The sequence below is a fragment of the Podarcis pityusensis genome (genome assembly GCF_964106645.2).
Source record: "Podarcis pityusensis genome assembly, chromosome: 5".
Lineage (NCBI taxonomy): Eukaryota > Metazoa > Chordata > Lepidosauria > Squamata > Lacertidae > Podarcis > Podarcis pityusensis.
Window position 1 is genome coordinate 36950727 of NC_138032.1, and position 27885 is coordinate 36978611.

General features: G+C 44.5%; 1 protein-coding gene and 1 long non-coding RNA gene across 18 annotated transcripts in view; one reads left to right on the plus strand and one right to left on the minus strand.

Moving 5' to 3' along the window:
* Positions 1 to 27885, plus strand: part of EPHB1 (EPH receptor B1) — a 357336-nt gene that overhangs the window by 325324 nt on the left and 4127 nt on the right. For 10 of the 17 annotated variants that reach the window (XM_081007270.1, XM_081007269.1, XM_081007272.1 and 7 more), the window contains 2 exons: positions 1808 to 2001; positions 3594 to 3749. In XM_081007270.1, coding sequence (XP_080863396.1) covers positions 1808 to 2001; positions 3594 to 3749 — 350 coding nt within the window. Of the gene's footprint in view, positions 1 to 1807; positions 2002 to 3593; positions 3750 to 4697; positions 5963 to 19134; positions 19198 to 19650; positions 19939 to 27885 lie in introns of those variants that run through there. The other 7 variants (XR_013986830.1, XR_013986833.1, XR_013986834.1 and 4 more) reach the window with 6 other exon arrangements.
* Positions 94 to 27885, minus strand: LOC308478086. The gene is made up of 3 exons (XR_013986864.1): positions 23986 to 27885; positions 799 to 930; positions 94 to 145 (listed from the first exon to the last, which is right to left on the minus strand). It is a non-coding gene; the product is annotated as an uncharacterized lncRNA (long non-coding RNA).

Consider the following 27885-nt stretch of genomic DNA (forward strand, 5'->3'; position numbering starts at 1 on the left):
GTTTTAGCTGGTTGAATCCAGTGCTAAATTCACCACATTCCAGCCACCCAACAGTTTAATCCATATAACAAAAGAGATTCTTTTCTAAGCCTTGTTGCCATTCCTGCTGTGGTTGAGCTTCACTAGTAGAGCACTGTGGGAGGACCTGTTGAGAGTAAATTAGTAAGATGAGCCAAATGAGCTTCTTCTAAGCAGCAAGGGCAGGTAAACTACTCCTCCTGTTATATATTTGAGTTTTTAGTTCACTCTGCTGGTTAGTGGGTGGGAATATCCTTTTGTTTTATTGTTAGTGTGCTGCCAGAATTTTCTGTCACTGTTATGGGATGACTTGTTTTTTGTTCTTTGTACACACACACACCCCATATATTGTATGGAATGTTATTGTTTCAAAATAATTTCATATCTATCTTTCTATCTATATCTATCTATCTATCTATCTATCTATCTATCTATCTATCAGTGTAAGTCTCTTGCCTACCATTTAGGTAACAAGCAACATAAGCAATGATAATAATAATAATAATAATAATAATAATAATAATAATAATATTGCCACTGGCCGACCTGTGTGAAGTTAAACACTAACTTACGACCAAGCTAGATAGGAATCTCATGATGGGCCCTTGGGTGCTTGTTTTTTCTATGCTAAATAGCAGCCACCAAGGGATACCCATCCAGATGGGAATGCTGGGGCTTAAACTTTTTCCTTCTGACACGATCCCAGTCTGGACTATATGCCCCATGACTAGTATTTGCATTCATATACACACACACACTTTTGACTAGTGGGCATCCTACCTTGCTTCCTTTTGCTGCACCTTTTGGCTGCAGATAGAGCATTGGCATGCCTGGTGGGTGGAATGGGGACAGTTGCCCTTGACCTCATGTATGGAGGCAGGCCACATCCGCCGCACTGGTGAACAGTACACTCTAGGTGGTATAGGAAAGGGCTCAAGTGAATATAGGCCCTGACCAATTGTAGAGGAAGAGGACTGCCAGCTTGAATTGAATTTGCAAGACCTGCAAGCAAGCAATACAGCAAGCAGACTTAACATGGACACTGGTACCAGAGCTTGGAATAAACCCAGATGCCAACTTTGCTGCCACGTACACCCAGACAACACCATCACTGGACCCAACAACATCAAACACACCATCTCAGGCCTATTTAATTGCTCATCTTCTAGACCTGGTCTTATTAGAGATATTGGATTCCTGTCTCATTACATATGCTAATCATCTGCATACTATCCCTTGCTTTTTCCTGTAGGACTAATTGCAGTCGTTAACAGTTGTCAACAGGTTTACCATACCCATTGAGTCAATCACCCATCTCCTACTACACTCCTGAGAAAAACTCCACCCTACCCTCCCACCATGTATAAGGGTCTGGTGACTTCCGTTTCAGTGTATCTGAAGAAGTGTGCATGCACACAAAGCTTATACCAAGAACAAACTTAGTTGGTCTCTAAGGTGCTACTGGACAATGATAGATGATAGATAGATAGATAGATAGATAGATAGATAGATAGACTGCATCAGACCAACACGGCTACCTACCTGAATTTGCAGGTGCCGTCTAAAATGAATATGAAACCTCTTATTATTGATCCTAATGAAAGGGTTTGGGCACACCCAGCAAGGGTCTAGGAGGTTTTTCCTTCAAGTTAAAATGTTATTCCCCCCCCCCCATCCTTTGTTGCTTTTTTTTTTTTTTTACAAAAAAAACACTGATGACCCTCCAAGTTGTTTTTGTTAACGTTTGTATTTATCTCTTTAACTTACTGATGCACTTTTATTTTTGTAGGTAATTAATGCAATTGAACAAGACTACCGGCTTCCTCCTCCCATGGACTGCCCAGCTGCCCTCCACCAACTTATGTTAGATTGCTGGCAGAAAGACCGCAACACCCGGCCACGCTTTGCTGAAATAGTTAACACCCTAGACAAAATGATCCGTAATCCAGCAAGCCTCAAAACTGTGGCTACCATCACCGCTGTGTAAGTTTCCAGCTGCCTTGCTGCGTAGTGGCTGAGGCCCTGAAAGCCATATTTGGCATTGCAAGTAGAACTGCCAAGCAGCTTTTAAAAACAACAACAACAAAAACTTAAAACTTAGTTGATTAATAATCTCTCTTAAATTTTAAAATGATTAATTAGTCAGTTTTATTTAAGTACATTTGCATATTACCAAACACTTAATATATGGGTCTTTTAAATGAGAGTGAGACAATTTGCCATTTTAATTAACAGAAACTACCCCTTGTTGTTCTTGTTCATTCTATAGTACAGTTACATAACAAAACAGTAAATCGTCAAAATAGAATCAAGTGGGCTCTTAAGTGAGTCCTGCCAATAAAAGTTCCTGTCAATTAAAGCATTGAATCAGCTCAAGCTTTAGAATATAATCTATTGGTTAAAGGTTGTGATTCAAACCCAAAGAAAAGCAGAGAGGCCTGCATTGTGTTTACTGACTCCTAAAGTTCTAGTTCTGATCCCCCTGCCCCCAACTTCCCAGAAGAAAAGAAGGTGGCAGGAATGGCCCAAGCCATGTGAGTGTGCAGGCTGTGGAAGAGGAAACTATAGCCACTTCATTCCTCCCTAGTTCTTTTGCTGCATTGAGCTAAACCTGGACAAACCATGAGCTGTAAACCATGGGACCATCCTTGGTGACAGCTCATAGTCTGGGGAGAGCTAAACTATGAACCCAGGTTTGGGTGACATGCTCAGCCAAGTCATGGCACTGCAACAAAATGACCAGAGAGGGGCAAAGCGGGTGATATCTCTTCTCCAAGAACCTGTATGTTTCCATGGTCATGCTAAGCCATGGCTAGTTCAGTGTGGTGTGTAAACCAGACCACCATGTAGGAGCATCCAAGGACTCCATACCAAACACATTCCTCCTTGTCATCCCCACTCCCTCCCGATGAATCCTCAGTGGGGCAGGGAATGTCACTTGGGCTGCAGCCAATGCAGATGCCACAGATTCTCCAAGCCCAGGAAGTACTGCAACCAAATTAACTTTATACTTTCCAGAGCATCCAGAAACTCTATGTGGCCAATGGGACTGCCACCTTTCCATTGGAAAGTTATGGGTGGGGAAGCAGAGGTGTCCTCATTTGCATCAAACAGGCCATAGCCAGCACTGAAAAACTTCTTGCACATCCAAAATTGGCCTGTTGAGGATGCAGTTCTGACGTAAGCTCCCTGGCATGCTAGTTTTGAATTTGAACGAAGAGGACATTGTTTTTTAAAAAAGAAAAAGTACAAGTGGGAACAATTCAGACATTTGATCCTCATCCTTCAGTCTGAAGTGGTATCATCTGGTAGCAGCATCAGGTGAGCCTGGTGTTCCTGTGTTTTGCCTCATGGAAATGTGGGAAGGTGTATCTGGCACCAATGAGTGAATGGGATGGAAGAGAAAGTTGAATGAAGGTTGGAATTTGTCCAGTCACAGGACCAGGTAGGTTAGTGAGAGGAGAATAAGCGGAACCTCAGTTGCCCAATTTTTGCTCATACTGCCTTTGTTTTTCTTATCATAGTTCATAGTTAATGATTATTCCATCTGACCTATTGTTTGTCTCATGATCTAGGCCTTCTCAGCCATTGTTGGACCGCTCCATCCCTGATTTCACTGCCTTTACCTCAGTAGAAGATTGGCTCAGCGCCATCAAAATGAACCAGTACAGAGACAGTTTTCTGACTGCTGGATTCACGTCCCTTCAATTAGTTGCCCAAATGACATCAGAGTAAGTGGTGCCTTCTCATTCTCATTTCAGTTTTTAACACACAGATTGAATGAGTGTTCTTACCTCAGTGATGAGAGAAGACGGAACCAGGGTTCAAGAATTCACTGGGCAGATTCTGGATCAGAGTAGAACTTCAGCACTGGGAATGTGCTGACTTCCTGAAAACAGGCAATTCCCCCCCCCCCATTTTTTTGAAATTGAACCACTTCCTTTCTGACTTCAAATGGAGCCTATTGCTGTGCTGTTTCTTTTGATTTTCCTGTTGTTGTTTGGCATATTTAAATTCTGTTATTTCATGGATATTTTATTGTTGTTGGGTATTATTGGGCACACACACATTTTAAGTAAATAAATATATAAGGAAGGGAAGCAGGTCATAACTTGTAAGGCAAATGTCTCCTCCCACAAGCTCTTTACCACTTTGCCTCCATTTCTCTTGGCCAGATTAATTTGCTCCCAGAATTCATTTGTGCTCCAAAACCTCCACATGTTCCTTGCTCCCATGCTAACCATTAGCTTCATTCATCATCAAAGGCTCTTCAACCAGTAAGCTATACTCTCAGGTATTCACCCACTCGCTGCCATCTTCCCAGTAGCCCTCCACCTAGAGGTCAAGACACAATGAATCCATAGCGTTGGGTGTCAGAGCATGTGGTTAGGCAGTTAGCATCTTTGCAGAAAGGGAAAATAGACTCCCTAATCCTTTTGTGCTCAAGTGTCCATTTGTTGTGGCTTTGAGAAAAGTAATACTTTTGGCTCATACACATATGCACATTCATCCCATGTCTTTCATCAGCACCGATTGCTGATCTTTGGTTACCAGCCTACAGTTTCCTGTACTGCAGTTTGAATTTGCCAGGCCATGTATCATGTCCACATAGCCAAAGGAGAGACTTGGGACAAAGGTCTCTACTGCACGAGTATGATCCTGTCTCTTGTCTTTTGCAGAGATCTTCTAAGAATAGGGGTGACCTTAGCTGGACACCAGAAGAAGATCCTGAACAGTGTCCAGTCTATGAGAGTACAGATGAGCCAGTCGCCAACTTCGATGGCATGATGCTTCGTGTCTTCTTACAACAATGGGGAAAAAGAGGGGAGGACAGAGGAGGGTTGGATGTGGGAGGGGAGGGTAAGCCGACAAGACAGTGAGATGTTTGCAGAGGTTGGATTATCGTCTGAGAACTTTTAGGAGCTGCAGGCGAAGAGGACACAGGACTTGTTTCAACATGGCAACTTCCGTTTCTCTCCAACAGAAGCACACTTACTGATGCCATGGGAAGCAGCATATAAATAAGTATAAATATGTACAAACCATATATTTAAAAAAAAACAGTGAAGACAAACCAATGTGTGTTGGGAGGAAAAGAGACTCTAATCCCACCACCAGTGAGCAGTAGTCAAGGGGCCGGTGGGAAGGAGAGAGATGCAACCCAGAGCAACCATCTTCAGCAACCATGTTCCTTTTCTTCTCTTCTTACGTTCTCCTGATGGAGTCCTTCTCACCCACCCATTTCCCTGTTTTGCTCATAAACCCTGGGGAATTTTCTTCAACAGTCTCTACAGCTACCTACTAGAATATCAAGGCATTGTTCCACCAGTTACCAAAGGACTTCACTGACCACTGCATGGGGGATCCAGAACAATCCAGTTAATGTCTTCATATTGAAGAAGAGATGTACCTTCAATAGAAAACCTTGTTTTTTTCTTTTGCTTGCATTTTTTTGCAAAAAGGGAAAAAAAATCCTCATGGAAAAGAAGAGAGAGAGAAGGTGTTCCCACGAGTGTGCGTGTGTGCGTCTGTATGTTGTCAACTTAACTGAGGAGTCACTCACTGCTTGTCCATAGCAGGAAAACAACCAAGTGGGGCTGACGGATGATAAATTCACCACCTCCGGGGAAACTGGAGATTCAGTGGGGGAACAGAAGTGGTATGTTTTGCTTTCTGTCTAGATCAACTGCGCACGGAACGTGTAATAGGAAATGGGGGGAGAAAAGGGAAAGCAAAGGATTTCATAGGAGGAAGAAAGCAGAAGAGTGGACTATGCAACAAGGGTTTCGTGTAAAACTGTTACAGGATGCACAACTGTAGAGGCAACTGAACAGTAGAATCTAGCATCCCAGGGACCAACAGAGGAAGACTCGGGGATATTTAGTTTCCTTGTGTGGACCTAAGAATTTTGATATATATTCACTTTGGTTTCATGCCATCAGAGGTAGGTTCATGTGCTGCATCCATCTGTCTGTCCATCCCTTTCCTTTACTGCTTGTCTCTTATGTTTCTTTAACATTCTTTCATTTGGCCCTTTGCCCTCTATATATTATCATTCTGTTAACTTAGCTCATTTAAAGTAGACAACAAATTAGCTATAGAAGGAACAGTAGCCCTTCTTTAATCAGAAGAGTTTATGCAAATGACCCTGAGATTAAGAGTCCCATGCTCTACCGACTGAGCTAGCTGGGCACTACAAGAGTTTATGCAAATGAATTGTCCCTTAACGAGGCTTTTAACTAGACTGTTATAATTGTACACTGTCACTTTTTAAGGGATGCAGCCAACTGTCAGCTTGCACTTCATTAAAAAAAAATGGGTGCAATCAGTTATTTTTTTCTAAAGCAAACCTGGAAATGCAGCTGGCTTTCAGAATTGGAAGAGACCTAATGGATTATCTAGGCCAACCCCTGCCCTAAACAGCATCTTATAAATATAAGCATCTTCCATTGATGTCTGTCTGGGGGAGGGGGAATGTTTTAAGTTCAAAGGAAAATAATTCCACTACTTCACTAGACAACTGGCAGGTGGGTACATTATCTACATCGTCAGTGCATTGAGTCATACATATGTATGGTGCCCCAGTGTTATAAATTGTGATCCCATAGTATAATAAGGCTTCCTTCAGGCAACACTTGTTTTATGTGATCTTTCATATAATATAAAGGCCACTTCTGAAAATATAGTGAAAAATTAGTGTTCATTTCCATGTTAATTACTTCTAGGGGGGGAAAGTGCTGTAATTTCCCTGCAGTTTTCATGGATCGTGCCGACACAGCTCACATGATGAAATTTGGGGCGGGTATTCTGGCATACAGTTCTTTCTCACCATTTTCATGGGTGGATCATGGGGGAACAGAAGCCCTCATGTGCATAAAGGGCGGCAACATATCTAATGCCACCCGCTGGTGTGAATAAAAATTAGCACAATATGGTGGTATGTTCCATTATGTATATTCCATAGTGCAACAGGTGATCCAGTTTAAAAAGAAGTGCTAGCATTATAACCAGCTAAACTAATGCAATAAACCACATCTGAATGTACCCTAAGATGCACATATACCATTGGTAGTAGTCTCCATACCTGTTTTCTTTTCTCTTAAAGGAGCTTTGCAGCTCTTCCACCAAATTTTCCTGCCATGACCCTAATTCTAGACAGCTCTGTGTGTGTACATGCATGTGCCTATTTCTGTATATTAATCACCAATGCATACAGAGAAATGTGTGTAAAAAGCACCACCTATTTAAATGGGAATTATTTTTGTGCAGGTAGGCAATGTTATTTTTAAAAGTGTTTGATAGCCCAGAATGTCTGAAAAGAGCTTCTCACCATCACAGAATTAAAGCTGAAAGGATATATTGATTTTCTTGGGCCAAATATGGAAGCATGTTGTGATGGGACGATGAGCTGCTTGTGTGTAAAATCCTAGTCCCTCAGAGTTTGGTCAAGTTTGCAAACCTCTGTCTGTAACGGAGCCCCTTAAACATGGCTCCGTCAGTCGCTGGCAGATTCCGACAGTGGTTGCTTTCGGAATCGCTTCCAACATAAAAGCTCCTTAACGGAAACACGTCTTCTGGACTCTCTGCGTGACAGTTTCCGGCGAGGAGTGGGTGTCCCTACAGGAGGTCCTGAAACCTCCCCACTGTTTTCGCTGGAAGTGTCTCTGAGCCATCCCTCCAGCTCCCTTTCCCTCAGCTCAGCTCCTCTCCCCCTACTGGTTCCCTCTTCAGCTGCTGAGTCTCTCCCAACCTGTGTGAGCCCTTTCACTTCCCTTCCTTCCGATGGCAGTTCCCTGACATCCACCTCCCCTCCAGGGCCCCCTTCATCCCCTCTCGCCCCCTCCTCTACGGGCGGTGAGGAGGCAAAACCCCGGAATGAACTTCCTTCATCTTCCGATGTCCCAAACACTTCTCTCCACCTGTTGCGGTTCCTGGTCTCGAAGTACTCCTCCTCCTCAGAGTCCATCTCCCCTTCCCCTTCCGATTCCGAGAATCCTTCCAACTCCTCCTCCTCATCGGTGGTCCCAAAGTATTCCCTCCGGAACCTCTCCACAGGCTGAGGTTTCCTTGGGAACCTTTGATGGAACGTTTCTATCAATACCTCGTCATTGATATCTTCTGCCATTACCCAAGTGTTTTCTGACTCCGGTTCTCCTTCCCACGCTACCAAATACTCCACCTGATCCCCCTTCCATCTGGCGTCGAGGATTTCTGCCACATGGCTGCTGCATTCCCTTTCTTCTATGACCGGTCCCCGAGTGGCCATCCCTTCTCGTCCCCCCTCATACGGTGACAGTAACGACCTGTGAAATACTGGGTGCAGTTTCATGTGGTTGGGTAACCGGAGCCTGAAAGCCACTGGGTTGACCTGTTGAATGACCTCAAAGGGACCCAATCTCCTGGGTCTTAATTTCTTACAACCTCCTTTGAACGGCAACCCTTGGGTTGACAGCCACACCCTATCTCCCACCCTTATGGTTTCACCTTCCCTTCGGTTCTTGTCTGCCTGCCTCTTGTATTCTTCCTTCGCCCTTTCTAAGTTGAGTTGGAGCTGACGATGGATTGCTTCCATTTCTTCTACAAAATGCTCGGCTGCCGGGACACCCCATCTCTCCCCTTCTCCCCCTGGGAAAGCCCTGGGATGACACCCATAATTAGCCAAGAAGGGGCTCATCCCTGTGGACACATTCTCGGCATTGTTGTAGGCAAATTCCGCCAGCGCCAACTTTTCTACCCAGTCATTCTCTCTGTCATTGACATAACACCTCAGGTATTGCTGGAGGACCCCGTTTGCTCTTTCCGCCTGCCCGTTGGTTTCAGGGTGCCGGGCAGTCGAAAAGTTGACCTCCACCTGCAGTAAGCTCATGAGCTTCCTCCAGAACCTGGAAGTAAATTGTTTTCCTCGGTCTGAGACCACCCTCAATGGCACGCCGTGCAACCTAAAAATGTGTTCTACAAATAACTTCGCTGTCTCTTCCGCCGTGACTGCATGCGAGCAGGCTACAAAGTGGCACATCTTTGTTAGTAGGTCTACCACCACCATGATGGCTGTTTTCCCCTTGGACTTCGGCAGATCAGTCATAAAATCTATCGACACTGCCTCCCAAGGTCGTTCTGGGGTTGGTAAGGGTTCTAATAGCCCCGCCGGTGCCCGCCTCTCCCCTTTGGCTCGCTGGCATTGCTCACACCCTCTTACATACTCCCGTACATCTTCCCTCACCTTAGGCCACCAAAATTCCCTGGTGACCAACCACATGGTTTTGTGTTGTCCAAAATGCCCCGCCGTGGGGCTGTCGTGCAACTGCTTGAGTACCCTCCCCCTTAAGTCTCCTTCAGGGATATACAGTGCCCCTTTGTAATACAAAGCTCCATTTCTTTCCTCGAAACCCCCTGGTTCCTCTCCCTCACCCCTAAGACCTCTGAGCTTATTCTGGGCGTATTCATCATTCTCTGTTTCCTCTACCAGTTCTCTTTGTCCCACCAATGCCGCCCCACACACCCAGCGGTCCTCTGGAATGACATGTCTCTCTTCGGGTGCTCCCTCCCCCTCCAAATATTCAGGTTTGCGTGAGAGAGCGTCCGCCCTAATGTTCTCTGGGCCTGGCACGTAACAAATCTCAAAGTTAAATTTGGAGAACTCCTGGGCCCATCTCACTTGCCGTTGGTTGAGCACTCGTGCCGTCCTCCAATACTCTAGGTTCTTGTGGTCAGTGCACACTTGCACCTTATGTTGTGCGCCAATTAGCAGGTGCCTCCATCTCCGGAACGCCTCATGAATGGCTAGTAGTTCTCGGTCATACACCGTGTAGTTCCTCTCGGATTTGTTCAGCTTTCGCGAAAAAAAGGCACACGGTCTCCACTCTGACTCCTCCTTCCCTGGCTGCAGAAGCACCGCCCCAATAGCTCTGTCTGATGCGTCAGTTTCCACTCTCATCGGTTTTTGTAAATCCACATGCAGGAGTTGTTGTTCCGAGGCGAAGGCCCTTTTTAGTTCCTCAAATGCTCGCTCCGCCTCCTCAGTCCAAACGAACTTCTTCTTACTGCTGAGACAGTCCGTAATGGGCGCCGTCAGGTGGGCAAAGTTTCGGATGAACTTACGATAGAAGTTCCCAAATCCTAGGAACCTCTGCACATCCTTCCTTGTTTTGGGTGTTTTCCATTCCAGCACCGCCTGGACCTTGCCGGGATCCATGGCCAATCCCTTGTCTGACAGGCGATACCCCAGGAATTCCACCTCCTTGGTATGAAACTGACACTTCTCCAGTTTCACCCACAGCTGGTTGGCTTGCAGCCTGCTCAACACTTCTCTGACGTCTCTCACATGCTGCTCCTCATTCTCAGAATACACCAACACGTCGTCTAAGAAGGCCACACAATTCTTGTAAAGCAAAGGCCCCAGGACGTGGTTCATAAACGATTGAAAGCACGCGGAGCCTCCTTGTAGGCCGAAGGGCATAACTAAATATTCAAATGCCCCCAAAGGGGTGAACATGGTGGTTTTCCATTCATCCCCCTTCCTTATTCGTATCAGGTTGTACGCCCCCCTTAGGTCCAGTTTAGTAAAAATCTTTCCCTTCCTGACCCTTGTCAAAATGTCGTCAATCCTGGGCATAGGGAAAGCCACTGGTTCTGACACTGCATTTAAGGCCCTGAAGTCACACACAAGCCTCGGCTTGTTCGTGTTTTTTTTATCCACAAAAAACACTGGGCTGCCCCCCACCGCCCTGGACTCTCTGATGAACCCTCTCTTCAGGTTCTTGTCAATGAACTCTCTTAGCTCCTGCATCTCTCTGTCTGACATGGCGTACAGCTTGCCTACAGGGAGCTGTGCCCCAGGGAGTAAATTGATTTGACAGTCAAAGGGTCTATGCGGGGGTAGTTGGTCAGCTTCCCTTTCGCTGAAGACGTCGCGGAGATCTGCGTATTGTTGTGGTACCTTCACGTTCTCCGTTACTTCAGTCCCTGCTAGGGTGGCTTGGGCCCCTGCCAAACCCTTTCCCTCTTTGCAGTGTTCTAAGCAATGTGCTGAACCAAAAGAAACCACTCTCTGATGCCAGCCCACCAGCGGATCATGTAACGCTAGCCAGCTCATCCCCAATATAATGGGAGCTCCTCCCAAGGTGGCCACATTAAACGCTATCAGTTCGGTGTGCCTTGCCACCTTCATTATCATTGGGACGGTCTGCAAGCTGACTTCTCCTCCCAACAGCTCCCTGCCATCGATCGTGGTCACCTGCAGGGGGTTGCTTAAAGGGATCGTCTGTATCTGGTGTTCAGCTGCAAACTCTTTGCTCATGAAATTGCAGGAGCTGCCTGAGTCCAACAGCGCCTTTATCTTTAGAGGGTGTCCGTTTGGCAGCTCTAGCGCCACTTCTATCACTAGGGCGGGTTTAGGAGGTTCTGGCGTGGGCACTTTCACTGCTCTTTGGCCTGGCTGCTGTGCCCCGACGGTGGCAGCCAGGCGTTGGCTTTTACTTGCTTCGGTATTTCTTCCTCTCTTCCCTCCACAGCTCCTACCATCCCTTGCCATTCCTTCCTCTGGGGGCAGACTCTGGCAAAGTGACCTGGCTGTTGGCAGAGATAGCATTTCCGGGCGCCTTTTCCCTCCTTCTTTCCCCCCTCACTGGGCTTTGAAACTGCGCGCGCGCGCGCTGTTCCGATTTCCATCGGCTCTGCCGGCGGGAAAGTTGGCTCTGGAATGTCTGGAATGCGGAACTCCTTCCAACGTTCCCCCTTCCCTTCCCGCCTCTCCAATGCTCTCGCCTCTTGGCGCGCTCCTATGGTCAGCGCTGATTTGGTCAGCTGGTCCATAGACTCCGCCCTGGGCGCCCGGGAAAGTTCGTCTTTCACAGCCGAAGAAAGCCCTTCTTCAAAGAGCATTTGAATGGGTTCCGCCGATAGATCCCACCCCAATTTATGGATCAACATGGTGAACTCAGTCCAGTACTCACGGACAGATCGGCTCCCCTGTTTGCAAGCCATTAACTGTCTGCGGACCACTCCCTGTTCAATATCGCTGGAAAACATCAGATCCATGGCGCGAAAGAACTTCATCGTGTCCTTTAGGACGTCACTATTCGCTGCCATCAGGGGTCTAACCCAGTCTCTCGCCCCCTTTTCAAGATGCCCAATCACGAAAGCCACTCGTGATTCCTCGTCAGGGAATTCATCAAACTGCAGATTGAGGGCATATTGCATCTCTGTCCGAAAGCCATGATAGTCTTTGGGCTCCCCCCCAAACTTCTGCACCAATCCTGGTACCTTTCTGACGAGCTGGGTGTCTTTCCCCTTTTTGTCTGCATCCTGAGCCCTCCTCTCCTCAAGCCTCGCCGTCTGCAGCGCTAGCTGGACCTCCAACACCCGGTACCTTTCTTCCAGGCTTGGACCCGCTCCAGCTCCTGCTTCTCCGGTTCCGGCTGGGTTGCTCATGATGCCTTCTCCTGCACAAGCTGCTCACGAAGACTGTCGGAATGCTGTGATGGGACGATGAGCTGCTTGTGTGTAAAATCCTAGTCCCTCAGAGTTTGGTCAAGTTTGCAAACCTCTGTCTGTAACGGAGCCCCTTAAACATGGCTCCGTCAGTCGCTGGCAGATTCCGACAGTGGTTGCTTTCGGAATCGCTTCCAACATAAAAGCTCCTTAACGGAAACACGTCTTCTGGACTCTCTGCGTGACAGTTTCCGGCGAGGAGTGGGTGTCCCTACAGGAGGTCCTGAAACCTCCCCACTGTTTTCGCTGGAAGTGTCTCTGAGCCATCCCTCCAGCTCCCTTTCCCTCAGCTCAGCTCCTCTCCCCCTACTGGTTCCCTCTTCAGCTGCTGAGTCTCTCCCAACCTGTGTGAGCCCTTTCACTTCCCTTCCTTCCGATGGCAGTTCCCTGACACATGTCATTTGCACCCATGCTCATTACACCTCTGTCACAATCCCATCTGTAGATTTGGGTGGGAGGGCAAGTGCATATGCAGCAAATGTAGGTGTAGTAGAATTATCCATCATCATCACCTCCAGCCTAATCTTTCCGTATAATATCTTGCATCTCTTCTTATATCACGGCATTCCACAGCTTCTTTTGCGGCATCACAGACGTCGCATAAATCAGCCACTGTGTTTACAGCTACTCTGGCCTCACTGTGGGAGCTATAAAACTTATTTATTCTAAAGCAGAGTTGAGTAATATTATGAAGGTTACCCTAATTCCCCCCTCCTCAAGCTCATGTTTCAGCAGCAGTCCACTTGGCAGCCCCAACTCACACCCGGTGGGTTTGTACTCCCTTCCCCTGGTTCATCAGGATCTGCCACAAATCAAAGCAAGATGTTGAGTGGAATAGATCTTTTGTTCAGTAATGTTTGCTTTAGGGATATTCTGGAGTTGATGGAGCTCCATATTTGGGGTTGGGAAGGATTTCCCTCCATTTGCTTTGATTTCCTAATTTGAACATATTCAAATTCCTCACAATGAGTGTGACCATTTGGCCTATCTCACTCCTTACCTTCTAGTCAGGGCCGGTGTGAGTTAGGTTAGTGGATGGCTTTAACATTTGAAAGAGAGATGGGTTAGGTAGCCTTTCTGACACTTTTCAGTGTTGTGACACTCTGAAAATGTGTAGCAAAGAGAGAAGGAAGGGTGATGGAGCACCAGCCAGTCTCTGGCAAATTACCACAAAAAGAGAGACCTGAAGGCTTCTTTATATCACTGCCATCTGATTATTAGGAAAGTTCCCTGCAGCCCGGGTTAGAAGGAGATGCTAACAAGATGCAAAAGAATGATGTTTTATCTTGCAGGGCCTCCCCAGACAGGCAATGGAAAAAAGCCCCTTGTTTAACAACACAAGGGAGTGTTTTTAGCCCTGTCTGATAGCCAGTCATGAATCCCTTCTGGAGTATTCAGCGCAAAAATCTGTATTCAAGTATGTTGTCAAACCAAATACAACATGCATAGAAAAGGTGTATTCTGAATATTAATCCTCTAAACCAGTCCATTGATATTCATGCAAGGTGGGTTGAAGGAGCTTTTGTGCTCATTTCTTATGACTTTTGCTTTTATTAGGATAAATCCAAAGGTGTGAAAAGCACGACAATGATGACTCAAGCTATAAATACGCCATTCTACCTATCTGGCAATATTGTTCCTAATTTAATGCGAGTTTGTCATATTCTTCCATGCCTCTGAAAGCTTGCTTGGCATCACTTGTGAAGTTTGTTGGCCTTGCACAGACAGAACTGAACAGCTAGCTACCTGAGTGGTTATTTTTAGTAGCACCTGGTGGCCACAGGAAAATGCCTGTCCGTTTTGGCTCTCAGCTCATGATGAGCTGGTTGTGCACACTCTTGTCTATGCCATGGGCACTCTGTGGAATGCAGAGATGACTGGGAGGCTGACAAAGTGGGTGCGAATGCTCCATCAGTGCAAGGATTTCTGCTTCTGCAATGGAAGGTTATCTCCATCTCCTGCCCATGTGCACCCCTAAATGGGTTCTAGGGGTTCCCTTGACCCTCTGGAGAAGATTTCCAAAAGTTGCATGGTGTGGGGAGGGTGGGTGGGTTGGAGAATCCCATTCTGCAAGTGGAAACTCTTGACCTGACAGGACTGCTTAGTTGAATACTGTCCAAAATGCCCCATTCCAACAGTATTCTGCAGAGCTGAGGGCTAGGAAGCAAGTAGAGAAATGCAGAGAGAGCAACCAGCAGAAGGTTTGCAAACGATTTCTTTGAACACTACTCACAGCTCATTATTGAGCCTACTTAGTGGCTGTGATGTCAGCAAAGAAAGTTATTTTCTATTCCTGTCATAGTACCATCCAGTGAAGTTTTTCCATGTGGTTCAGGGACGTCTTCCATTTGGCTTATATGGCACTGTTCAGAATATGGAGGCCAGTTGTGACATGTTTGCAAAGCACTTTAAGGATCAAATTGCTCGTATCCATGGTGATATGGATGTGACAATGGAATCAGGTCTGTCTATGGAAGTGTCCACTTTTGAGGATGGAGACAGTTAAAATGCACTTGTATTTCACCCAGAAAAAGTGCATTGAAAAGTATATATTGCGGAAACACAAAGAAAAATGTCTTCAATAATGCATATACCGTACTGTATAATAAGGCATACAATTTGAATGTGCACTTTTCATTCAATCATTTGAAAGATCCATATACAAAATGGTATAGAATGGATTTATGATTGAGTGCCAGTGAAAATGAAATGGGATGGACTTAGGCTGATCTGTCCATCCTTAGTCATGGCATCCTGCATTTGTTTGCTGCTCTGTGTGTCTTCTGGAGAAAGACCATTGGAATTGATTTCTGAGTGCTCCCTTCCTGCACTGTAAAAACAGGGGTATCAGGACTGTTTTTCTCCAGATGTTGTTGAACAACTCCCATCATCCTAGGCTAACATGGCCAAAGATTAGGGAAGATGGAATTTCTGGTATAACAGCAACAAATGAAGTACGCCACATTGACTTCCCCTGTCTACAAATCAGCCATTAGTCTAATTTGCAGATACAGTACTTTTTCTCTCTAGTATTATTTATATTTGTCACCTATGGTCACCTCACCCACCACCCAGGCCATATTTTTGTATACCACCCTTTGATCATCTTCTGAAGTAACACCTAATCAGTAATCATTGCCATCTAAATTTCTGAAAACTATGGAAATTTGCTCTCCATTTCAGGTCCTTGGACTTAGGAAGATATGGTCACTTTCCCTAGCTTCCTATTCTTCTTTCGTCTTTCTTGTTTGGGGAACCCTAGCATTACTTTCCACTCCCTGGTTTCCACACCCAAAGCTGTTCTTTTCTCGGTCTGCAGCTTTCTCCACTCGCTGTTTATCAATTTATCTATTTGTCGATCTCACCTTTCTCTTTATTTCCTGTGACTGAGTGTGTCTTGTTCTCCCTTGTTCTCAGCCATGTCTTTAAATCTATGAAATGGTTTTCAATTGTCAGCTTCATCCCTACATTTCTATGGCAACGGCAAATTCCCGTCCTACTCCTCTCTCCCCACCCACCCCAGCCCGGCCCGGCCCTCCTCCCATGTAGTGGATAAGCTGTGAGAATGCTGACAAGCTGTTGAGCACCAGGTAATTTATCTCCTAAAGCAGACAGCTGTGGCAAAAGGAAGAAGGGAGAGCAGGGCAGAGAGGTTGGGAGGGAGGCAGCCAGGAGGGGGTTGCCCTGCCAAGATGGGGGCGGAAGGGAGGTCACGGAACAAAGGTTTGCAAGGGCTGGTGTTTGCAAACAAGGGAGAATGAGCAGGGAAAGGTGCTAAAATGCCCCTTACAGATATGGGCAGATGGTGCAATGTTTGCTAAATGGCTGTTTGCAATTCCACTGAGTGCTACAGAGCCATAACCATAGCTGTGGGGTAGGGGCAACAGACCTGGCAGAGCTGTGGCACACTGAGGCACTGACCCGGGATACATTAAGTGGCACTTGAGGCTGGAACACCTGGTACCTTTGCCATTTAGCCACAAGTATGCACCTGAGTTGCAGGGTTTCTCCCTCATCCTGAGTGCCCACCCTCCCTCCCGGCAAATGCCTGGGCTGCTCTAGTGCGTTTTCTGCTTCCCTTTATTCCCCCCCCCCCTTTGTGTTCTATGATCCAGAGAAGGCCAAGTGATGGGAGAGTTACAAAGGAGGGTGGGGGGAAGGCTGCTTTGTGATAACAGTAATTCAAATGGGGATGACAGAGTGCATAGCTGGTAGCCAAGGGAAGTCAATCGCTTTCATATCGGAGATAATAAATACTGCAGGAAGGGAGAGAGGAGTCCATATGCATAGCATTATTATGCGCCTCTTTATAAATAAAGGAAATATATTTTATGCTCTTTAATGACCTTCAAATTAACAGCTCTTTGAAAGCACTTATGTATATTTAATTTGAAATGGTGCTGAAAGCCTGAGTGGGGATCGCAGCGAAAGCAGCAGGCAGCCAGTTTTTAAATAAGAGTAAACTCGGGCCATTATTTCTCAGCCTGTCAGCTTTCCCTGGATTTAATGTACCAATTTTTAAAAGAGAAAACCTTTTCTTTCCTCCTTTGTGCTTTAAAGCTCTCCAGCATCCTTCTTTGCAGGCTACAGCAGCAGCTTAGGACTGTATTTAATTGTTCCCCCCTTTCTTTTTCTGCTTTGTATCGCATTTCTTGAGTAACAGCTTTCACTGATGGGTCACTCTTAGGTATACAAAGGATTAGGCTCCCCAGTGACCTGGATAGTGTGTGCTAGTTTATGATTACCGATGTGTCATCGTGGAATTATTTCCTGCAGCATGTTGTGCAAGTAGCCTGGTGCACGACATCCATGACCTACAAGTCATCAGGTACTTTGTGCTGTGGAGACTTGTGTTATTTATGCCTTTGCTGTAGACAGGAGGGAGGGATCCAATGCCTGATGCATACAGAAGCTTTCACTTCTTGCTTTTGAACAGAAATACTCTGAATAAGTATAGGCATTTCTTACCGTACTCATCAAGCTGGGGTAGCCAAAGTGGTGGTCCAGATATTGTGGACTACAGTTCCCATTATCCTGAACCATTGGCCATGTTGTGTTGGCTGGGGCTGATGGGAATTGTTGTAGAGGAAACATATTGGCTGTCCCTGTGGTAGAACATTTCTTCTTGTAAGTAGAATCAGGAAGCTCCAGAGTTTTGATCATGGGTTGGGAACCTCTGGCCCATGGGCCTAATTTGGTCCAGTAACCTCTCCAATTGGCCTGGGAGATCATTTTGGCCAAGCTCATCTGCCTGACATCTGATGTCATATATGGCATCAGGTGTGGGGCATATAAAGACCTGGATCAGCCTTAAAGGGTTTCCAGGCACTGCTGATCAGTTCTACATTCTAAAACTCTCCACAATTGGTCTTGTGGCATCCTTTCAAACCATGCAGGCTAAAAAAAAAAAAAGTCACCTGATGTCATTGTGATGTCAGGTGATTATCAGGTGAGCGGGCCCCCTCACCTATCAGTTTGACCCATGGGGGTGTGGGATATAACGATTTCACCCATTGGGTAGAGTAACCCATGAATATAATTGAAATCAACAATTTCAATATTATGCACACCTTCCCTTTTTTTCCCCTTATGAAAGGACAATTTTCATTCATGGGTAGAGAATGAATGGGGTGAGAAATGGCTATTATTATTTTTTGTGTGGAATTTCTCTCCTAGTACAGATATTTTCATAATCTGTAAATTATCAGAACTTTTTTCTTCATACCATTGTTTCCATCAAACATCTGGGCTGAAAAAAAAGTAGTGGGATTTGAGGAAGGCTGGCATGAACAGTTTCCTATTTATGTTGAAATATAAACCAGAAGCCAAAGGTTGGCTTTTAATCAATGTGATCTTCAGATCTTACTTTACCAGCTGCCATCCACCTTTCCCCTCTGTTTGGACTGTCTCTTGAATTTTATTCCTTTCACAGATCTGCCCTTCTGGTCATATCCTCATTTCCTACCTTTTTTCAGACTCTTATATTTCTGTGTGTTTCTCCCAGTCCACTGTATCTCTTCCACTCCTTTATTTTTTTAAAAAAACCCTCACCACCCTTGACCTTTTGCCTTCTCAGTTCCTGTTTCTTTTTTTCCTACTTCACTAGACCATCAAGTGAAACGAGAGCAGCCTAGCTATACTTACTAAGGGTTCAGCAGAGCAGAAGGCCTCACCGGAGGCAATTTGACTACAATGTTGTCACTAAGTAAGTTCTACCAGGAACAGTTTGAGGGAAATAGCCTTCTTTTGGGGCTCCAAGAGCTGCAGGTGTAGATCTATATAGGCATATATATCTGAGATCCAGCACTCTTAGAGCTGGTTGCAGATCAAAGACAAGCACATGCAGAATGATTGCTGTTTCCTATTCATTCCTTTGCATCCATTAAACATGTCCCAAAAATCTGTACAATGATGTCTTGAGTACCATATCCTCCTTCCCCTTTTAAACCTGCTAACCTTGGTAGTGTTGCACCTATTTTCTCACTGTGTGTGAACAATGCATTGGTTATATATTTCAGTAGTTTCTTTCTGAGCAGAGTTGGGCAAAAAGTTAGAGAATTAGTTTTTTAAAAATCCCATCAGAAGTATTGCTTTTATTTTTTATAATTGCAAATAGTTTTCTTCCAGGATCATGAGAACTTGGTCTGCAACAGACAGATGCACAACCCAACCGTTTCCTGTCGTCACAAGGTATAATCGGGCAGACTTCCCACTATTTGGAGGAATAATGTTTGCAATACAATGTGTTGGCAGAGAAACTGGAGGGTGTAGCTGATTCTGATGCTGTAGGAGTTTTCCAGCTGGCAGGGACAGGGAACACAGAGCATCATTTATGCATTATGGTTTTGGGTGAATTACTATGATTACTGCTGCTGATTTGCAACTGCAAGCTACACATTTGCAATTTGAGAAAGCAAGGTAGATTCTCCCTTTGATCTGCAAATGCTCCTAATAAGTTTTAACTACAATGTGTTCACTTGGAAAGCTGTCAAATCTTAGGGCTTCCTTTTAAAAATTCATCTTTCTAACTGTAGCGAATGAATCTTAATGTGAACCATCTCCCTGCTCTGGGCCTATTTTTGTGTTTCGGTAGCAGGCAAATCAATTTGTAAAATGTAAAAGGCTTTACTTTTCTGATCATAGGTTAAATCACAACTCGTGCTGTGCAACTAGGCATTTTGCATCTGGTTCCCCTCTAAAGCTCTGAGTGAGCAAAAGAAGACGATCTACATAGATGTTCTTCATTTGCATGTCATAATCTGATTTGGGGGCTCTCTTTCACAAGAACTTGCCAAGATGGAAACTTTCCAGTAACAGCCTGGCAGCCTTCCAAATTATTTTGAACAGTGGATGAAAATTTACAGAAGACTCCCTAGACCTTGAAGCAGAAAATTCGTTGTCAAAAAAGTCATAAAAATAGTAAAAAAGCTAGTCCATGTACTCCTCTACTCCATATTTAATTGCTTGTTATAAACAACAAGATTCTTTGCTGGGAGGTGGAGAGCCAGTGTGGTGTAGTGGTTAGGAGCGGTAGTCTCGTAATCTGGGGAACCGAGTTCGCGTCTCCACTCCTCCACATGCAGCTGCTGGGTGACCTTGGGCTAGTCAAACTTCTCTGAAGTCTCTCAGCCTCACCCACCTCACAGAGTGTTTGTTGTGGGGGAGGAAGGGAAAGGAGAATGTTAGCCGCTTAGGGACTCCTTAGAGTAGTGATAAAGCGGGATATCAAATCCAAACTCTTCTTCTTCATCATCAAAAGAAAGAGGTGGAAAGGAGATTCTCCCAATCAATGGTGCATGAATAAGGAATCACCACAATTATACATATTCAAGCTTTTCCTATCACCACTTCTCTCTTTTAGGTCCTTCTCTTTCTCTCCCCACACTCTGCCAGTGGGAGATATTCAGCTATGGATTACTCATAGGATAGGAGACCCACTACAATCAATGAACATGACTAACTTTGGTTCTTCAATTTTTAGTAGACCTACTCTGAGTAAAACATAGTTGAATACCATCCAATATACTTTTAGCTGTTAAACCTAACCCTTATTCAGAAACGTTCAAGATTAGCTTCAAGTGGGCATATTTAGAACCTGCAAATGCTTGTTTTGTAAACCACTTTGAGGTAGGTTTTTTTTTTAACAAGCAGGGTATAAATGTTATGAAATAAATAAAATAACTGAAGAAGCTGAATCTCTGGCAATTGCCTGAATAGGTGGGGATGTTTGCCCTTTTGCAGAAAATAGGAGCCCCCCCCCCCCCCAAAATTTATTATGCTCTTGTTATTTCATTTCTATACCACAGACTCATATAAAGATATGTCTATGTGGTGTACAAAATCTCAATTAGGACCAAACAACATAATAAGTGAAATCAAACAGAATACATTCAAGAAACAGACTTGAAAATGGGTCATCTGACAAGAAGATGACAAAAAGCTATAAATCATTTTCATAAGAAAGCTTTCATTATACGGCTTAAGTCACATCTCTGTGACCCAACAGCAGACCAATATGGATGTTTGTATTAATTTACTGAGGGAGAGGGGGAAATGTGAAGGGAGAATTGTGAAGATGAAGATAGGGATGGTTAACACATGGGACACAGAACAAACCATTGATTGTAGGTCTGAAGGAAGTACTGTATTTTCCCGTGTATAAGACTAGGTTTTTTCCCTAAAAAATAATGTCAAAAATTGAGGGGCTTCTTATACACGGATACATCTCCCTCCATTTTCTTAAATTGGAGTCCCCCAAAATAGGGGGCATCTTTTATGTGGAGGCATCCTATAGATGAAAAAAATACGGTACATAAGACCTCAGGACAGTTTTGTCACTGTGCAATTGGCTGCATTTTACACTCATCACATGAGAGGCAGACCAGTTATGGCAGCTGAGAATTCTAAAGGTGCCTTCTAGACCACGAGAACGTGAGTAAACTGGAAGTGTTTGCTTTCAAGTTACGTGAAAGCAAGGCACTGCTGGTGATAATTTTTTCCTTATCACTATTCAGCTAGCAGAGAATGAGATAGTGAAAAGACAAAGCCTGTTAGTCAGCAGGGTTTCCTGGTCTCTGAGCATGACACCAAGAATGATGTCACTCCAAGGTGTCCTTGACTGCTGATTGTCCAGAGGGTGCCCTTAGATCAGTGGTTGCCAACCCAGTGCCAGTGGGTGCCATGTGCCCATGAAGACTTTCAAGGGTGCCCTTGAGCATGGGGCCCAGACTCTGACTTTCCTTTTTTCTAACACTTTGGAAAGAAACAGGTAGGTAGCCGTGTTGGTCTGTCGTAGTCGAAACAAAATTAAAAAATTCCTTCCAGTAGCACCTTAGAGACCAACTAAGTTTGTTATTGGTATGAACTTTCGTGTGCATGGTATCTGAAGAAGTGTGCATGCACATGGAAACTCATACCAATAACAAACTTAGTTGGTCTCTAAGGTGCTGCTGGAAGGAATTTTTTTATTTTGTTTCCACTATGGCAGACCAACACGGCAATCTACCTGTAACTAGAACTATAAAATTATAGCTTACTTCTTAGGAAGTACTTAGGAAGTACTTACTACTGGAAGGATTTTTTTTTATTTTGGAAAGAAAGTTATGGGGCAAGATGTACAGGAACCTTCTAAATGATTTCTGTGAAATAAAAGTAAGGCATGGCCACCGTGTGTGTGTGTGTGTATTCATTCTGGTGCTGAAAAGTGCTCCTTGCTGCTATTAGACAGCAACAGCACCAGTGTGTATGCAAAATCAATACTGCGTGATTCAGGACCAGCAAAGACATAGCTGACTTCCCATGGTAAGCCTAAGGTTGTCAGGGGTAGTTGTCGCTCTCTTTTAGTGTTTAGCCACACACATCTCTTAGCAGCTATTGTGTGACTGGTGCTGCCCGCAATCCCACAAATTTTGAAATGTGCTCTCTGGCCAAAAAGGCTGGGGAACCCTGCCTCAGATACTCAATAGTCACACCCTGGCTACTTCTCAGGTGGTGATTGCGACATGTAACCAGACTCCAAATCCCAGTTTCATATATGAGGAAGTTAAAAGTCCATTTGGAAATTATATAGCATATCCTTATCATCATTATTGACCAAATAGTTCTTATCTCATACGTTTTAAAGTCAGGTGTGATATTTCTAAAATACTGGGAAAATCCATTTTGAATACATAAGCATTTCCCCCACGTTTTAAGCTGAAATTTCAGTGTGACAAATAGAGACCCAGTGGCCAAATTTAATGGCAGAGCTACCAAATGTCCAGTCCAAATTTAATGGCAGAGCTACCAAATGTCCAGTCTTCATCTTGTGCTCTTGCATATTATGCCAAATTACTCCTTCTATAACTTAAAAAAATAACAATTTCCCCCTTACTTTTTATTTCTCCCATTGGTGTATTGTGTCTATTTTTTCCCTTTAGAACTATTTCCCTCTGCTAGTAATAGCACTGAAGTTACCAGGGCTGCACCATGATTGAATTTGTCCCTGTTTCTTTCTGATTATCCTCAGGGGTCTCATTAGGTAACCAAGCCCTTGTTTTGAAGGTGGGGAGAAGGGATGAAAATTATGGTTAACATCACTGCAATTCTCCATGCTAATTAGCAATGAGTGGGACTGACAGCATGAAATATAGCCCATGCCAAGAGCTGTGTTGCAGGAGGAGGATGCCTGGAGAGTTTCTTATCTAAAATGCAAATTGTGATTTCCAAAGACTATCAGGAAGATGAGTAATTGGTACAAGACACCACTAGCCCATCTTTAAATAAATAATAGTATTTTCAGAATTTTTTTAAAAAAACAACAACAAACTTTTGCAATAACTTTTTAGGAAGGGGCATATAGAGCTGAATTTGGGATTTGCACACATCCCCCCCCTCCACGATTTCCCCATTCTTCCATTGAATAGATGCACTGGTTTAGTCTGAAGGGAGCAAGATATCCTGATGTTCAACATTAAAGGAAAGACCAGATGGACACCATGACTTCCTTTTAAGCATACTTCAAGTGGAGCCCATTGGCTTTGTGTGATAGTGTGCTCTAGTAAACATCTCCCTTTTCTCCCATATGCTCTGAGTTTCGTACCTGGCTAACAGCCTATAGCAAGGCCACCTGACTATTCTAGCTCACATTCCAAGGTCTGGTGTAATGGTTGCATTTCTGATAGTGCTAGTTACTTTCCTTACATTTCCCAGTTTTTATCAAAGCAAGCATATAATGCCATTTTTAGGGCGAAAGTGAGTCCAGTAATTAGGAAGAAAGCATTGAATTTGTAGCAAATTAGAACACACACACACACGCACACACACACACACACACACACACACACTGGGAAAAATAGAGAGTAGCAAGAATTATTTGCAAATTCCTTTCATCATGTCTATGATCTATGGTTGATTACTGTTAAATCTCACAGACTCTCCAGATATTATGGAATCTAAAGTACTAGGAACTCATCAATTTTAGAGTGGCTGTTGACTTACTGAAAATTGCAGAGAAGTGGAGAACAAATCTGGTTACTGTATCCAGTCTTAAGATTCTTCATTTGTTGCTCCCTTCCTTAGTAATTCTGAGTCATATCAGAGCATATCTTATTCAACAAATAAAAAGGGAGGAACTGCAGGGCTGCCTAGTTTAGTTCATACAGAATGTTTCTTAATAGTTTTATGACTTGTTTAGAGGAGAAAATAAAACCCAAAGTAAACATTCCTGGCAGTTCTTAAATAGTAGTGAGATGCAAATGTGTAGATTGTAAGGTAAAGTTTAGATTAAATTCCACGAAATGTCAAAGGGTTAAGAGAGCAGATTTTAACATGTCTCCAAAACCCAGCCTATTCTTCTCATTTGCAAGAAGAAAGTGATTTGCTGCAGAAAGTGGGGGAAATGACCTCTGCTCACCACTTTCTCCCAGCAATGTTCTTGACCTACATTTCCATCTGCACAGGGCATTCCCATTGGTGAGAGGGGAGGTTGTAGGAGAGAACTGACAGGTGGGAAAGGGCTTGAGATTCCCTGCCATGGATTCTTTTTCTATCAGCCTCAATTATGCCACAGTAAAAAGAAGAAGAAGAGCCGCATGCTCAAAATGTGAGGGCAAATGCAATAAGCATTTAAAAATCCTATTTGTCAAAGTTCTGTTTTCTTTTCAGAGGTTGGTGCATGAGATTTTTGTCATCTTGCAAGGTCCATTGTAATGAATTTTGTAGTTGAACCTCAGAGAGGTCTTAATTTGGCTATGTGCACTACAGTCAGTGTGCACTGAACATGCAGCAGGGTGAGTGGGATTGCAGAGGTCAGCGCCAAACTCTTCTCTTGCATTGGCTTTGAGTTCACAGAGCCTGTGCATATGCAGCCTGAATATGTGAAGTTTCACAGGTCCTCAGATTGCACAGAGAGCCAGTGCCTGTTTAGGCTTGGTGCATGAGGCATAATATTTGGATTGGGTGTGGAAGCAGGGCCTACTGCTGCAATCCAGTTCCCTCCTCCTCAGTTCATTCCATGTAGTCTGAACGTGCAGGGATTGTGCAGCCTGCCTTTTCACGGGAAAGAGTCACAATAGGATGAGGCCATCCAGAATAACCTCATCTCTATATTTGCTGTGCTGATTCTTTTATTCTTGGCCCTCTTGAACATGTTCCTCTTGGCACACATTCTGCTAGGAGGAATGAGTCAACTGCCTGCCAAGGGGATGCTCAGCCTATCCCAGAACTTTGAATTGTACTCTGCATCCGTCATGGCAAAAGCCAAGGGGAGTCTGTTCCACACTGCAGTTTCCTTTGTGTCTTTGCTCTGTGTTCTCCCTCTCAAGTACTTCTGGAAATTAATGAGCTTTGTCTCATACACACCTGGTGGGGAGCAGTGTTAACAGTTGTTTTTTTATATATAACTTTTAACCACATGATGGCCTCCCTTCATAGAATCAAAGCCCCATTTGAGTTAATTGTGGCTGTCAAATTATCCTCCCTGTGAAGTGTGAAACTGCACTCAGCTGACAATTGGGATTCCCTAGGGAGATGACATTGTTAGGGCAACTAACCAGGGAGTGCTTGTATGAACAATTAGAGGCAACAGTGGCTGCTCTGGCTTCTTCCTCTCCCCACCCTTTCATCTTGCCTACCCTATTCCAGAATTACTCCATATTTGCAGGCATGTTTTCAATCTGTACAGCCGGCATTCCCCTCCTTTCCTTGTAATTTACTGTGGCACAGAAGCCACACTGACTCTACAATGGAGCCGGGTAACAACATCTGTGCACCATTCTGCACCGCTGCTTCCGCTACATGAAGATTTGAAGCAGGGGGTGCTGTTTGGCCTAGAGATTATATGATGTGTTAACAACATTTTGTACTTTTATTGGACCATTTAATCTCAAATAAATCTCAGTAGTGTAGTTTTATCACTGTTAGCTATATCATAGTCTCTTGTGGAACAGTCTTGTCCAGGCTGCAGGTCTGAGCTCAAGGATAGATTATTATGTCTGCTACTGCTATCAGCAAGGAATAGTCTTAGAAACCTGAGAATCTGTTCACATTGTATGTATAAAAACCACCTCTTTTACAGAGGCATGCAGAGGCAGATAGGAGCTGGCTCGGTTTTCACCTCACCCCTAATCCACCTCTTCCTGTGCCTCCTTCATCCTGTCCTTTCTTGCAATCTGCCCCTCCATTCTCCTGCCTTTCCACCATATAAATTATCGACCTCTTTCTGCTTTCTGACTTATTTCCTGCTGCTTTCAAGTATCCCACAGGTTCCTCTGTCCTTAAAAGATAATAATAATAAATTGGCCCTTCCTTTCTGTCCACCTACCAACTAATTTCCCTTTTTCTCTTTGTCTCCAAACAGCTGGAGCTTGTTGCTTACTTCCACTGTCTCAACTTCCTCTCTTCCAGCTCCTCTCCTGACCCCTACAATCTGGTTTCTGCACCCTCCTGAAACTCCCCTCTAACATCCTCTTCATGGCTATATCAGATATTTGTTCTTGGCCCTCTGCTGTTTTCCTTTGACACAGCGGCCCTGAATGTCCTCATAAAATCCCATAGCTTTCAGTACTGCCTACATGCTGATGACAGCTAGCTGCACTTCTCTGGTCCAGATCTGTCTCCCTCCTGTTCTGCATCTCCAACTGCTTCATATTTCTACTTTGACATTTCATTGATTTCTAAACTTAGCATGTCCGAGGGTAAATGTCTCATACTGATACTAAGCACTCCACCTCTCCTCAGATCATTTTCTGTATCTGTTAACAATGTCACCACCTACCCTCCTCTTGTCCAGGAATGAAACTTTGGCTTTATCTTTCATTCCTCTCCCTTCTGTGCCTGCCGTCGTACTGTTGCCAAGTCATGTTGATTTTCCCTTTGCGATCTCCTCCCCTTGTATCCTTCATTGACTACTCTAGGTCAACTCTCGCCTAGACAACTGCTACTGTCTCCACTCTGGTCCACTCATTGTCTTGCTTCAGTCCCCCCCTCCTTCTGTCTAGAACTTTGCTGCCAAAACCATTCATCTCCTTTATGGTTCTGCCCTCCTTAAATCCCTACACTGGGCCTTCTCCCAGATCAAGCACAAACTCCTTGCTCTTGTCTTCAAAGCCCTCTACACTCTCACTGCCCTTTCTTATCTCTCTGGTCGCATCATATCCTGTGGCAGCCCTGCCTGTGACCTTCACTATTTAGCCATCTAAAAATCTTCTGCCCCCTCAAATGAATTTGCTTGCTCTTGATGCCTTTTAAGCTCAGGACTGTCTCCCAGAACATCTGAAGGATGCTGCCTCTCTTCCTTTCTTCAGATCTCTCCTCAAAACCCATCTTTTCAATTAAGCCACATTTGCCTGGTCCTCCCAATGCACTGTAACTACTCCTAAGTATGGGTAACTGAAATAAACCCATATCCTTCCCTGTTTGCATGTGCCTATATGCAGTGCCCCCCTCCCCTGTGTCAATTTTTAATTTGTAAGGTGTCTGGGGAGGACAAGGATTTATTTTCTTATGCTTTGTAATGCACCATAGAGATTCATAGCAGTACATAAATAATGCAAAATCATCATCATTGATTCCCATTTTGCCCTAGGAGATACAATAGACCGGCTGTAATTTGAAATGCAGTTGGGGGAAATCTTCACTGGTATTACCAAAGGCAAAGGGCGGGATAGAGCTCCTGAACACATACTTTTGATTTCTCCATGTAAGTGAATGGATGACATTCCTTTCTATGGGGGAGAGTGCTGCACTTGGACACCATTGCAGGGGAGGCAAAATCTGTATCTTGCCTTTGATGTTGGTGGGGGGCAGCCTTAGAAGCAGGAGTGCAGTGAGGCTCAGTTGGCTGAGTTCAGAGTACCCCAAGATATATAATAGTTTCAGGGGTTCCTGTACTATACAGGT